Here is a 13,559-nt window from a genome sequence, read left to right as displayed (position 1 = left end):
TCCTCAGACGTTTCGTAGTTGTTGTTGTTGTTGTTGTTGTTGTTTTATGGCGGTTGGCATCCGAGTGTTGCATTACCGCCAGACTTTATTCCTCAGACGTTTCGTAGTCCTCAGACTCTGTCGTAGTCCGCAAAAGCACTCCTCCCACTGCCCTGGCGCCACAAAGCCCATGAGGTCACGATGTGTCCCCGTGACCAGAATAGCCGTTGTGTCAGAGACCAACCGGCCCCACTCCAGGGAGACTCCTCTTCACCTTCCTCGCCCTCTCCGACGTTCGGTGCTTTGGAAGTACAAAGCCCATGAGATCATGGGACGTCTTTGTTGTTTTACAAAGCCCATGAGGTCATGGGACGTCTTTGTCGTTTTATCCTTTAGAAGTCCTTCTTCCATCACTTTGGCGTTTCTAGGCCCATGAAGTCCAAGCGCGTTAGAACATCCTCTTGCTCCTCATCCTCGGCTCAGTCTCCAACACCCCCCACCTCTATAAACGTTTACCCAGCCCTGTGCTACATAAGTAAGCAACCACAGCCTGACACAAACCCTGTGACTGGATCGCCAGAACGTTCCGCAGATTGAACTCCCGCCCATTATTCCGAAACCACAAGGCCAACCCGGCCCTTTCCCTATCATAAGCCTCACAGCAAATCAGCACATGCTCGACAGTCTCTGGCACCCGACAGTGACCACACAGACCGGTCGGATGTTTGCCTATCCTACTCAGTGACCAATTGAGTCCAGTATGGCCAATCCTCATGCGGGCGAAGGCCCTTTCCTCCCACGCGTTCCTGCCCATAGACCCGCAAGGACCCACACTACCCTGTATGTGATAGAGATGCCGTCCAGTAACACAGTGGCTCCAAAATTCCTGCCAAAGGCCGACCACATGACTCTTGATAACAGGCTTGATTTCAGATTTGCTTAACTCAACCGCCACATCAATTGATGGCCGCCGAAGGGAACGTTTAGCCAGTGCATCAGCCATTTCGTTACCATCCACCCCCACATGCGCAGGGACCCAAATGAAGGAAACCCTCACATCCTTCCTGGACAGGGAGAGCATCAGACAGAAGATGCCATTCAACACATCCTGTCTGCAATCCGATTTCCCAGATTTAATGCTTTGCAATGCAGAAAGGCTGTCAGAGGCCACCACAATGCCGCAACACTGCAAAGCAGATTCCGCCCATTCCAACGCCAACCGTATCGCTATAAGTTCCGACGTGAAAACAGAAAGGCGATCTGTCAACCTCTTCTTGACCGCTAGCCCCAGGTCAGGCACAAAATAAGCGGCGCCAGTACGCCCACTCTCAGGATCCCTAGACCCGTCGGTATAAATAAACACATCACCTGAGTGCTTATCGATGAGCGCTTGAACGGCAAACTGCGGTGCCCTCCCAGCGACTCCTCTAAGCTTGCCATGCAAGCTAACATCAACAGGAGCCGGGACAAACTTCCACGGAGCTATAGCAGACAAAGCCACCGACGGGCTCACACGCAGATCACCAACCCCCGCAAGCCGCGCCTTCGCATTTCCTACCTGGCTGAAAACCATACCGCCAGCCTCACTCTGCCCCCCATCAACCCTGAGAAAGTCCCTCACCGGGTGAGAGCTCGTATGACCTTGCACATTCACCCAGTAAGCCAACAGAAGTTCTAGCCTCCGGAGCCGTAACGGCAATTCCCCCAACTCAACCTGCAGCGCCGAGACAGGGGAGGTCCTAAAAGCCCTACAGCAGATGCGCAAGGCCTGGGCTTGCTCCACATCAAGCTTCTTTAAGTTAGTCTCAGCCGCAGACATGTAGGCTATACAGCCATAATCAATAGCCGCCCTCATGACGGCCCGATAAATACCCAGGAGCGACCTTCTGCTGGCCCCCCAGTCCTGGCCGGATAGACAACGAAGCAAGTTATTCACCCTTTTGCATTTACCACTGACCTCATCAATGTGCCGACGCCAACTAAGCCTCTCGTCAAAGGTGACCCCCAAGAACCTCACCTCCCTGACCTGTTCGAGCACCTGCCCATGCAGTCGAAGGGAGACGTCCCTATGCCCATTGAAGAAACAGATCACTTGAGACTTCCGTACGGACAGTTTAAACCCCCACTTCAGGGTCCACTGCTCCACCTGCTGTATTGCCCTTTGCAGTTTCGCCTCGTAAAACCGGAGATTCCTCCCTCTCACCCATAGAGCGCCATCGTCAGCATAAAGGCTCCTCCCAACAGACCCATCCACGTCGTCAAAGATGTCCTTAATCATAACATTGAACAAGATAGGGCTACACACACTCCCCTGCGGGATCCCATTCTCCACCCCATAGACCCCAGAGTAAGCAGCGCCCACTCTGGTTTGGATACGCCGGCCAGACAGAAAGCTCCGGACCCAGTTAAACAGTTTACCCTTCACACCACACTTCCGCAGCTTAATGAGGAGCCCATCCTTCCAAACCATATCGTACGCCTTCTCCACATCAAAGAGCACCGCAATAACCTTTTCTTTCTGAGCCCTGGCCAGCTGGATATCAGATTCCAAACACAACACGGAATCCATGGTGTTCCTGCCCCTACGGAAACCACTCTGGTGCGCGGGAAGCAAACCCTGACTCTCCAAGAAGTAATCCAACCGCTCGGTAACCATGCGCTCCATCGTTTTCCCGAGCTGCGACGTCAAGGCAATCGGCCTATAACTTGAAGGGTCAGACGCTGGCCTACCCGGCTTCAGAACCGGCACCACCGTAGACTGTTTCCACGCAGATGGAACACAACCTGAATCCCAAACACGGTTGAAAAGACCCAGGACTAGCCCAAGCGTGTCATCAGTCAAATGAGAGAGCATGTCATAGCACACCTCATCTTTACCCGGGGCTGTCTGTTTTGCCTTAGAAAGTGCTCTCCTTAGCTCAAACAAACTAAACGGAAGGTCAAGGTCATCTTGAGTCGAAGGCTGGTGCCCAATCAGCTCAGAATTCTGGGCCAAAGTACTCTCCCTGTAGTGCCTTTCCGCAGGTGAGAGATTGTCAGAGCTGTGCACCGACACAAAGGTGCTGGCCAACAGTTCAGCTTTGTCAACGTCGCTGACTGCTTCAACACCATTCAGTATTAGGACCGGGGTCCCATGACGGCGCTCAACCCCATGCATCCGCTTAATCATCCCCCAAACATCCCCGAGACGCGTTTCTCTCCCAATTTTGGAACAATACCGCCTCCAATAGGCACTCTTGGCCGTTCTCACAGTTTTCCGCACAACAGCGCGGGCCCTCTTGTAGTCAATGAGGGCACCCTCAGTGTGGGCAACCCTTAGCCGGCGAAACGCCGCATTTCTCGCCCTAACAGCATGACCACATGCTTCAGTCCACCACGGCACCCGCTTCCTATGTCCACTACCACCACTCTTAGGAATCGTGCCTACCGCTGACTGCGTGATGAGCGAGACAATTGCACTATTGAGATCATCCACCTGAGTCAATCCTCCTTCCTGCAGAACCTTAGAACCATCATCAGCTTTCCTCAGGAAAGCCCCCCAGTTCGCCCTTGCCAACTGCCACCTCTGGATCCTCGTCCCCCTGACCACACAGCTCCCAAAGCCAATCACGGTGCGGACTAGATAGTGATCGCTACCAAAAGAAAGATTACCAAGAACCTCCCAACTACAAACACCAGCTAACTCCTTGGACACAAGTGTAAGATCTATTGCACTTTCCGCACCGGTCCCCATATCATAGCGGGTCCCACCCCCATCATTCAGACAAACCAACTCCCTTTGATTGATAAAACCCTCTACCACCTGCCCATACCTATCGGTACCACTACCGCCCCACAAAGCGCTATGCACATTAAAATCCCCACACCACACGGCCTTTCCCCGAACATCCTTACCGATACTATGTAAGGACTCTAGCGTTAACTCACCACACGGATTATAAAGGTTAACCACAGTAACAGCTTCACCACCCAGCCAGACCCTCACCGCCAGGGCCTCCGGCGCTTTACTCACACTGACAACAACGTAATTTAGGTCATCTCGGACAAACACAGCCACACCTCCGCCTCTACCCTGCTCCCTATCATTCCTAACACACACATACCCTTGTATCCCAAAACCCCACCTAGGTCGTAACCAAGTCTCCTGCACGCACATAACGTGAGGCTTGTTCAACAAGGTAGAGACAAAATGCTTAAATTCCTGGCCATTAGCACGAAGACTACGCGCATTCCATTGCAAGACAACCACCGCCATTATGAGCCCCCGGAACCTGACGGCGCATCGGGAGCCCCCCCACTCCCACTGCCAGAATGGGGCAGGGCGCCCTCCCGCAGCGCATCCTCTATCTCCGTCCACTCGGGGCCCCCAGCTCCAAAGTACTTCCCTGCAGCCTTAGCGATGATCTTAGTCTTTTCGGATCTCTTCTTGGTTTGCCCAGTACAGTTAATCACTTCCACTATAAAGAGGAAGAAATCTTTCCTCTTCACAACCAGTACATCCTCCGCACCCACAGGGCCTCTGCCCGTGGAAGCCACACTCACAGGCATCCCAGTGGGGACCTCCCCCTGGCTGCGGGCAACGCTGCCCCCTCCCCTGTCGCCTAGGACACCAGCAGCACTGGCAGCCCCCACTGCATCCACCGTCACCTGACTACCAGACACCTTCTTGACCGCATCCGCGTAGGATATGCCTTGAGAGGCTCTAACTTTTTGCACCTCAGCAGCCCTCTTGCTGAACACGCATCCCCCGTAGGCAGAGCTATGCTCTCCCCCACAGTTACAGCACTTGAGTTTTGCTCCGTCGTCACACTTCCCATAGTCGTGGTCTCCTGCACATTTACCACACTTCTGCTTCCCTCTACAGACCGCTGCAATATGCCCAAAGCGCTGGCACTTGAAGCAACGCAGGGGTGGCAGAACATATGGGCGTACGCCATAGTTGTTGTTGTTTCAGAGACCAACCGGCTTTATTCCAGGGAGACTCTTCTTCATCTTCCTCTCCTTCTTTGACGTTCGGTGCTTCCACCGTACAGCTTTATTCTTCAGGCTTCATTCTATAGGCTTTAATATGTCCACTGATGTCGCTGCTTGGTAGCCGTGCGTCTACGAGACTGGACGAGGACAGGAGACCACCCCCACCCCCATCTCGTCACTCTGATCACCCTGACTCTCCCCAAAAGCAGACCCCCATCACTCCGACTCCCATTTAGCGCCTTTAGCCTGTTTTCTATATCTGCCCAATCAAGCTCCTTTGTTCCAAGGAATCTCCCTGCAGCTTTAGCAATGATCCTGATCCTTTCAGTTCTGCTTTGAGCCTGAGCAGCACAGTTTACAACATCCACCATAAAGAGTACAAAATCCTCTCTATCCACAACCAGGGTATTCTCATTAATTCTGGAACCTGCACACTTGGGACCTCCACTCTTGAAACCTTCACACTTCTTGGGAACCACGCTGGCCTTTCTCATTTCGCCCTGGCTGGGAGCAGCACTGGCTCCTCTCTCTGTATTTACTCTAAACTCGTTACTTGAAACTTTCTTGACTGCATCTGCATAGGATATACCTTGAGAGACCTTTATTTTATGCACCTCAGCAGCTCTTTTGCTAAACCTGCATCCCCCGTAGGCAGAGCTATGTTCTTCCCCACAGTTACAGCACTTCAGTTTTGCTCCCACGTCACACTTCCCATACTCGTGATCTCCTGCACATTTACCACATCTTTGCCTCCCTCTACAGACCGCTGCAATATGCCGAAAGCGCTGGCACTTAAAGCAACGCAGGGGCGGTGGAACATATGGCCTAACGTCATGGCACATGAACCCAATGAACACCTTACTAGGCAGGCACCTCCCTTCAAGTGTTACCATTACCGACAAGCTGTCACATCTTACCCCAGACCGGGTCACCTTCAACCGCCTAGCGTCCACCACCGTAGCTCCAGTCAAATTCTCCTTAACTTCATCCAAAGACGTCGCCGTAGGGACACCTACGATAACTCCTCTGACCGTGTTTCTTTCAGCATTAGACACAAGAATTTCCACCCAGACGTCTAGTTCCAATCACCTTCCGTTGCTGAGCCGCGTCCTTGCACACGACCAACAGCGAGCCATCTCTAAGGACACTCGCACTCTTGATCACTCCCACAGCTACAGTTAGGCTCTTTGACAATGCCACTGAATTCCACTCCTTAAAGGATGCACTATCCTGTGCAAGCTTTATGATCACCTTACAGTCTCTGCTCTCACTCCGGATATCAATAGCTTCAGCCTCATCCTGCTGCTCATTCCCAGAACCCTCGGACGAGCTAAGGGACTTTTTACGTTTCCGGGCACGTGCAGCCAGAAAAGGCTGCTCCTCCACGCCGTCCAGAACGTCTTCGACCACCGATCCACTCTCCTCCGCCATCTCCCGTCTCTCCAGACCGGAGACTAGCTCAAGTGTTGTTGTTGTTGTTGTTGTTGTTGTTTTATGGCGGTTGGCATCCGAGTGTTGCATTACCGCCAGACTTTATATCTTTCCTTATCTCTTTCAAACTATGTTCTATGAACCAGAAGCGGCGTTCTATCTTTGAACTTGTTCTGCTAAAGGTCAAAAAGCTAACTGAGCTTTGTGTTTCATGTTCAAGATAGTGCACGGTCACCTCAGCTCTCATCATTATTGTGGTAATGCCAATGGAAATCCCCACTTCAATCAAAACATCAGTCAGATATTTGTCCTGTAAGCCACGCCCTGTTTCCTCTCACTGATAAACCAAAGATGACTTGGCAAAATCTTTTTCTTAATACATTTTGTACTCTGTGCAAGTATAACTTTTTAGCCTCTGTGGAGAGTGTGCTCAGAGTCAGAATGCAGGTTTTTCAAGGTTCTGTTGGATAATAATGCTATAAAGTGATATAGATGCATTTAATGCCATACTGTGGAACGCTCCTCCGGTTACTCAGACCAAAACATAGATCTTGAGATGGCTCCCAGGGTGCATCACTTCTGCAATCACAGCTCGTGACAGGTTGCCCAAGCGACGCTGAAGGGTGGGTTAAATGCAGAGGAAAAATATTCCTATGGGGACAATAACATGTACCTTATACCATTTCCATGGAAACAAGTAGGGGCTTACACATGGCCAGAAAAGTTACTTGTTGCACCAATGCAAGATGTTATATCATTTTGTAGATAATGTGCAGTACTAATGATGATGATAGTAATATCAGTTTTAAACCAATATCTTATAAATGCATTGTTCCTCAAGGTTCAACCTTAGGCCCAATTCATTTTCATACTGTAGGTACTTTATAAGGATAGTTCAATTTGTATGCTTTTCAACTTGCTTTACATTATTTGTCCACCAGGTCTTGACAAGGCTCTGAACAAAGGACTATGTATCAAAGGTCTTACTCACTGTTAAAGTTAAAACAGGCAATTTGCAAAGTCGAGATGTTGAAAATGTGAGTAAATCTCACAATGTTAATACGCGGCCTACTTTACACCTTTTATTACATGTCCTCTTCTATGTATTCAGGTCAGGTCAAACCACAAAGGGAAACACAATGCATGCTTGATCACATATTTTAAATCATGTAGATCAGCAGATAACCTCTGACAGACCATTCACTCTAACGTTCATTCTCTTCGGCTGATTAACGTTTTCTGGTTCAGCTAAATATATTTATATTTTGGGGGGCAAACAGTGCTTAAACATATCATAATACACATGTTTTCCAAAATGACAGGATGCTAACATGTATCGGTTAAGCACTAATTCTATATATATTTGATTTATTTTTTGGGTGTTTTGTTTGGTCTAGTCCTAATTCTAATTAAGAGTTCATGTGTTCATCTCAGTATTGCATGGACTCAAATTTGACCTGAATCTAAATATACAGAATTTTACTATTTCATTTCTATTATTTATTTAGTCTAGTTAATAATGTCAAAAATGTGTGTGAATTTATATATACTCACAGCAATCTGAGGAAACATTCATCATGTTTATTAAAGTTACAAATACAGCATAAGGCAAATACAATAACATGACATAACATCTCTTTACATACAGATGTTCAACACTGAAAAGTTGATCTAAGTTTAAACAGAGAAATACGTCACATTTAAGGTGCTTCAAAACAATAAGACGTTCACATTATGCATAAGAAAATAAATAAACTATGTACAGTAAGTTTTTTCTTACATTATTATTCAAATTCATTTAATACCATGGTTAATATTGCACATAGTGCAAAGTACATAAAAATAAAGAGTATTTATTTTGTGCTTCAAATTGGAGATTTGGGCTCTCTGGCAAAGTGTCTGGCGGCGTCTTTATTTAGAGGTATAATTCTTACAGCAGTCTGTAAGTGCATTCAGAGTCCACATATTCAGAGGGCTGGAAATAGTAGATGAAGGTACAATTCTTAAAACTCTCTGGTTTGGTCGATAGTATTACTTGGTATCAGATCGAAACAAAATCTCTGGTATCATCTGTCACTGCCCTGTATTTTAAACACTTTTTTTTGTCTATAACTAAAACAAGTTCAAGTTACTTAAGGCCTAAAGTGTGATCGGCTCGGTGACTCACAGCCTCATGGGCAGAAACCAGCATTGTTACAGGTGCAAACATGTGCAGTCTTCACAGACCGGGCCAGACGTGCTCGGGTTTGAGGTAAACATAAGGAGAAAAAGACTCCATCCCAGGGTCGGCCCAGGTAGCAGGACTATAGTTGTCCTCTATGTTATCTTCATAGTGTTGTTCGTCATAGCTGGCCTGCTCGTCTTCATCAGAGCGCAGGCCGGTGCTGTCTCCCCGGACTCTTCCGTCCTCCTCGTCTCTCTCGCTCAGGCCGTTGTGGCACTGCCCGCAAACCCTCTGCCTCTTGGTCGGGTGGATGTGTCCGATCACCGCTCGCGTCTTGGAGCACACGCCGCAGACCAGGAAGCCACATTTCCTGCAGTGGTGGCGGCGGTGGGCCGCGGTGAACTTCCGGGAGCAGCGCATGCAGATGGCTGAGGTCTGGTCCGGGATCCAGGTGACCGCGAAGATGGAGTTGGCGCTGCGGCCGCTGGTCTGGAGAAGGCGGGCTTTCCACACCTCGAAGTGCTCCATCCAGGCCTGTTTCTCGTCCGGAGAGGCCGCAGACACGTAGAAGGACTTACGGGGAGTTTTGACCAACCACTGGTGCTTCATCTGAAAGCCATTCTCCAGGTCCTCCAACTCAATGTCCTCTGAAATGATAGATTTACAACAATGAAGATAGGTAGATAGCAAATTCTTCTGAAAACCAACACTGCCAATCAGATAAAGCACATCATATGACTTTTATCAGATTGGCATTTCTTTGGCTATTGTTCATTGTTCGTCACTTGTCACGCTCATTGAAAGCTACATTTTCAATTTTCATAATATTTCTATGATGGAGTCGGCCAAAACAATCACTTCAATGGGAACATCGCCAACTTCTCTGCCTCCGTATGATCATTTCAGATTTGTAACATTTCAGAGCAAGAGCTTGTTATGATTAAAGAAGTGAAATTGCAAAAATAATGACAATAAGTTGGTTGTAAACTGAGAATAAGGACATTGTGGAACCACCAACGTTTGATCGTTTCTGAAGCTCAAGTACCGTATGTAAAAGAGTTGCGCACGATTTCAAAGCTCACCTAGAGGGATGATCTTCTGCCTCTTGAACCAGCGTCCGTTGATGACGATGCTGCCGTAGACCAAAATGTCGTTAAACAGGAAAAAGGCTCTTGGCTGAGGTCCGCGGCGGCTCTGCTTCATCAGGCGTCCCTCTCCGATCAGAACTCTGCTGGGGTCCAGGAGACGCGCCCCGGTGGGTCCAAAAGACTTCTGCACCGCATAGATGCGCCTTTGGTTCTCCGCTATGAAGGAGATTTGCTGCGTCATTGTGGCTTAATGGAAATAAAGTCCAATAAAGTTATTCTGTGTTGTTGCTCTGACTGTGAGAAACGTTGTGGGCAGAAAAGAATGTAGCAGTGGCTTTTATGCACTTGGTGACGAAATGGGTTTTTCCTCTTAAAGCAGAACTGGTTTGGCATGACTCAGCGAGGCCCGCCTTTACAGAGAAAGAACGCAGGTGCACAAGAAAAACCAAGTGTACGTTTTTCCCGATAATTTAAAATGTTGTTGTGTCCTGTACATGATGTTTGTTTGACCTAATTATGCATGTCCCTCTTATTGGAGGTGACGGGGCAGTCCAAAATATATCAACAGACAAGATTCCCCCTGCCTCGAATGAATATGTATGTATGTACATTGAGACTTTTTTAAAACATTATCAACCAAATAAAGGGTGGAATATGCTGACTGAAGGCTTCTAGATAGAGAATATTGATGAATAATGACTTCAAAGAAAATCTGAAACTGTCTATTCTTTAATTAAAAATAGTAAAATATGTCTGTATAGTCTAGTCTACTATAGCAGTTATATTACATATATTATTTCAAAATAATATTATTTTAAAAAGTAATAGTTAGAATTACTCAATTATTTTTTGCAGCCTTAATGAAGACATAATAAAATTCACATGTTGCAGGTCGGTTGGTTTTGAATGTCCCTAAAGACGTGTAATGTCAAATGCATTGTAACTATATGGTGCTATAAGTTGCACGACATAAACACAAAACAATGGTTCTTTGATCTTATGTTCAGGGCACAAAATCGCGTCACCTAATTTCTAGTGGGTAATATCATTGGTAAAAGGACGCGAGGGAAACAAAGAAGACAATGAAGTGATGACATTCGAGACAGAAAAGGGCCAGGCGGCATCACACCGTGCATGAGGAGGATTGTCCCATAGGTTTGCCAATGTCTTTTAATAACCTATTTTTCCCCTTTGTTTCCTTAAACCCTTTGTTTGCTGTTGAATATCTGACTCTGACGCACTTCTCTGATTTGAAAACATTTGTTGAACATTATCCATTGTTTCTTCTTGTCTTGACAGTGAGTTACAGTTGAGTTACTTTGATTGACTAAGTGCAAAATAGAGTCAATATTTATCCATAAAATACAAGTTTATTCCTATGGTTCTGGTTAATGACGTGAGGCAATAAAAATGATGTATTATTACCGGTAATCTTTGCCAAACAATCTTTTTTACACAGCATTATACAATATTTTCTGAATGTTATTATTTTCACATTGTCGTACACTCCTGCATCGTGTGACTGACAAGAGTTAGGGTTAAATAAAAGACACCAGCCTTTTAAAACACCAACCCTTTTAAAACGCAAAGAACATTGTGTGCAAGTGTCTTATACAGGTATTGCGCTGACATCTCAGGAGTTTGAAAGTGTCAGATTCCACCGAGACAAAGCCAAAGAGGTTGAGGAGGTGAACGGGTTTGGAGAATGCAAACAGCAAACAGCCTGCAGTCAAGTTTCTGTTACATAAAGGAAGGAAGAAGTCGTTGCAGAATAGAGACTTGTGAAACATGGAGCTTTTGGGGATTTTGAAAAAATTGAACTGAAAGCGGTGTGCCCATCCCAGAGATAACACGCTGGAAATGTAAAATCAAAATCACAATCAGAAGAAGTTTATTGCAATTGTCAATGAACAAAAAATCTAAAACATATTAACTTGTCTTGGCGATCGATGCGACACAAAACAATAAAACAATAAAGAATAGAATAGAAATTAAGGTTTTGTGATTTATGTCATGTCTTTGTGATTTGAATGCAGTTTTTTTCCTGTTGTTTGAAGCTCTTTGAATTGCCTTGCGTACGAATTGTGCTCTACAAATAAACTTGGCTTGCCTTTACTTGTCTGGTGGCGAAGATTAATCAGTTTTCCCGTAAAAGCCCGTGTAAATCTGACATCTCGTAAGTTTATACAAGTCTACACATGAAAGTGACAAAAGAAACCACGAATGGCTGTGTTAAAACTTTAAACCTTTCTTTAAAAAATGAAATATTTTTATACATAATTTGGTGTTCACACTTGCAAATGCATCACACCAACATTGGGACTTAAAGTGGCACTAGGCCAGAAACTAAACTAATTCAGGACTAAATCAGGACTAAATCAGGACTAAATGAGAGCTAAATCAGGACTAAATCAGGACTAAATCAGAGCTAAATCAGGACTAAATCAGGACTAAATCAGGACTAAATCAGGACTAAATCAGAGCTAAATCAGGACTAAATCAGGACTAAATCAGGACTAAATCAGGACTAAATCAGGACTAAATCAGAGCTAAATCAGGACTAAATCAGGACTAAATCAGCGCTAAATCAGGACTAAATCAGGACTAACTCAGAGCTAAATCAGGACTAAATCAGGACTAACTCAGAGCTAAATCAGGACTAAATCAGGACTAAATCAGGACTAAATCAGAGCTAAATCAGGACTAAATCAGGACTAACTCAGAGCTAAATCAGGACTAAATCAGGACTAAATGAGAGCTAAATCAGGACTAAATCAGGACTAAATCAGAGCTAAATCAGGACTAAATCAGGACTAAATCAGGAATAAATCAGGACTAAATCAGAGCTAAATCAGGACTAAATCAGGACTAAATCAGAGCTAAATCAGGACTAAATCAGGACTAACTCAGAGCTAAATCAGGACTAAATCAGGACTAACTCAGAGCTAAATCAGGACTAAATCAGAGCTAAATCAGGACTAAATCAGAGCTAAATCAGGATTAGAACAGAACTAAATCAAGTATTAAAAATATATATATATATATATATATATATATATATATATATATATATATATATATATATAATAATCATGTTTTTCTTTACTACTTTAAACACAAGACAGAAAACACAAAATAATAATAAAATAAAACAGGCATGACATCCTTTAAGTTAAACTAAAATTACTGCACAACAAATGAATCCCATCTTAACCACAAAGGATAATTAAACAAATTAGTCTTTTTTTTTTTCATCTTTCGAATGTCAAGTCATCGGTGCAATTTGCATACATTTTTCTGTGGTGACCAGTTTTCCTGCTGCCAGTCGTAAGCTCCAGAGGTGTCCACTTATTTCCCAGAAACAGGTTTATGGCATGGTTTGTGATTTTCCATTGAGATGTACATACACTTTCCCATTCTCCATCTGTCCCAAAAAATGTACCTTCTTTCCTCCCAAATCAAGTTTAAAGACTAAACTGGTGGAGAGTAATTCTTTTATGACTCTGTAGCTTCACTGCATTCACCTGCAAGAGTTAAAGACATTTGCAGACAGAGCAGGTCTTGGAAATATAAATTGTCAGATATTTGTCAAGGACATTTTGAAACCTGTTCTGGGCTTTGTTTGTTTGTAAAACTGTGCACAAGCTTTCACGTTTAAGCTTGGACCTTCTTTTCTTGTGCAGACTACATCGATTTTTTTAAATGTATTGCAGATTATGCTATGAAAAAAACATTTCAATAATAATAAAATGTGAATATGTGTGACTTAGAAACATTATTAGAAACTCTGTATCTGCCTAAACGTTGTTGTATAAAAAGTGCAATAAAATGTAATTAATGCTGTAAATACAAATTATAGTTGCTACTTCAAGAATCAACTGAAGCGTATAGATTTATGCATAATTGTCCTCTTTTATCAGACA

General features: G+C 45.0%; 1 protein-coding gene across 1 annotated transcript; it reads right to left on the bottom strand.

Annotated features, from left to right (window-relative positions):
• Positions 1-7,915: 7,915 nt before the first annotated feature.
• LOC140381434 (pleckstrin homology domain-containing family F member 2-like) lies at positions 7,916-9,933 on the bottom strand. Its single transcript, XM_072465499.1, has 2 exons — positions 9,631-9,933; positions 7,916-9,195 (listed from the first exon to the last, which is right to left on the bottom strand). The coding sequence occupies exons 1-2, from the start codon at positions 9,875-9,877 to the stop codon at positions 8,603-8,605; spliced, it is 840 nt and encodes a 279-aa protein (XP_072321600.1). The 5' UTR covers positions 9,878-9,933; the 3' UTR covers positions 7,916-8,602.
• Between the last annotated feature and the right edge of the window lie 3,626 nt (positions 9,934-13,559).

This window comes from Eucyclogobius newberryi, unplaced genomic scaffold (assembly GCF_026437365.1).
Source record: "Eucyclogobius newberryi isolate DKJ021-1_F unplaced genomic scaffold, fEucNew1.0.hap1 SCAF_5, whole genome shotgun sequence".
NCBI classification, from domain to species: domain Eukaryota; kingdom Metazoa; phylum Chordata; class Actinopteri; order Gobiiformes; family Gobiidae; genus Eucyclogobius; species Eucyclogobius newberryi.
The sequence above is the reverse complement of the archived record's forward strand: the minus strand, read 5'-3'. Positions and strand labels throughout refer to the sequence as shown.

Coding starts and splice junctions, on each gene's coding strand:
- LOC140381434 (XM_072465499.1), bottom strand. CDS start 9,877: ATGACGCAGCAAATCTCCTTCATAGCGGAGAACCAAAGGCGCATCTAT. Junction 9,196..9,630: donor GCAGAAGATCATCCCTCTAG/GTGAGCTTTGAA, acceptor CTATCATTTCAG/AGGACATTGAGTTGGAGGAC.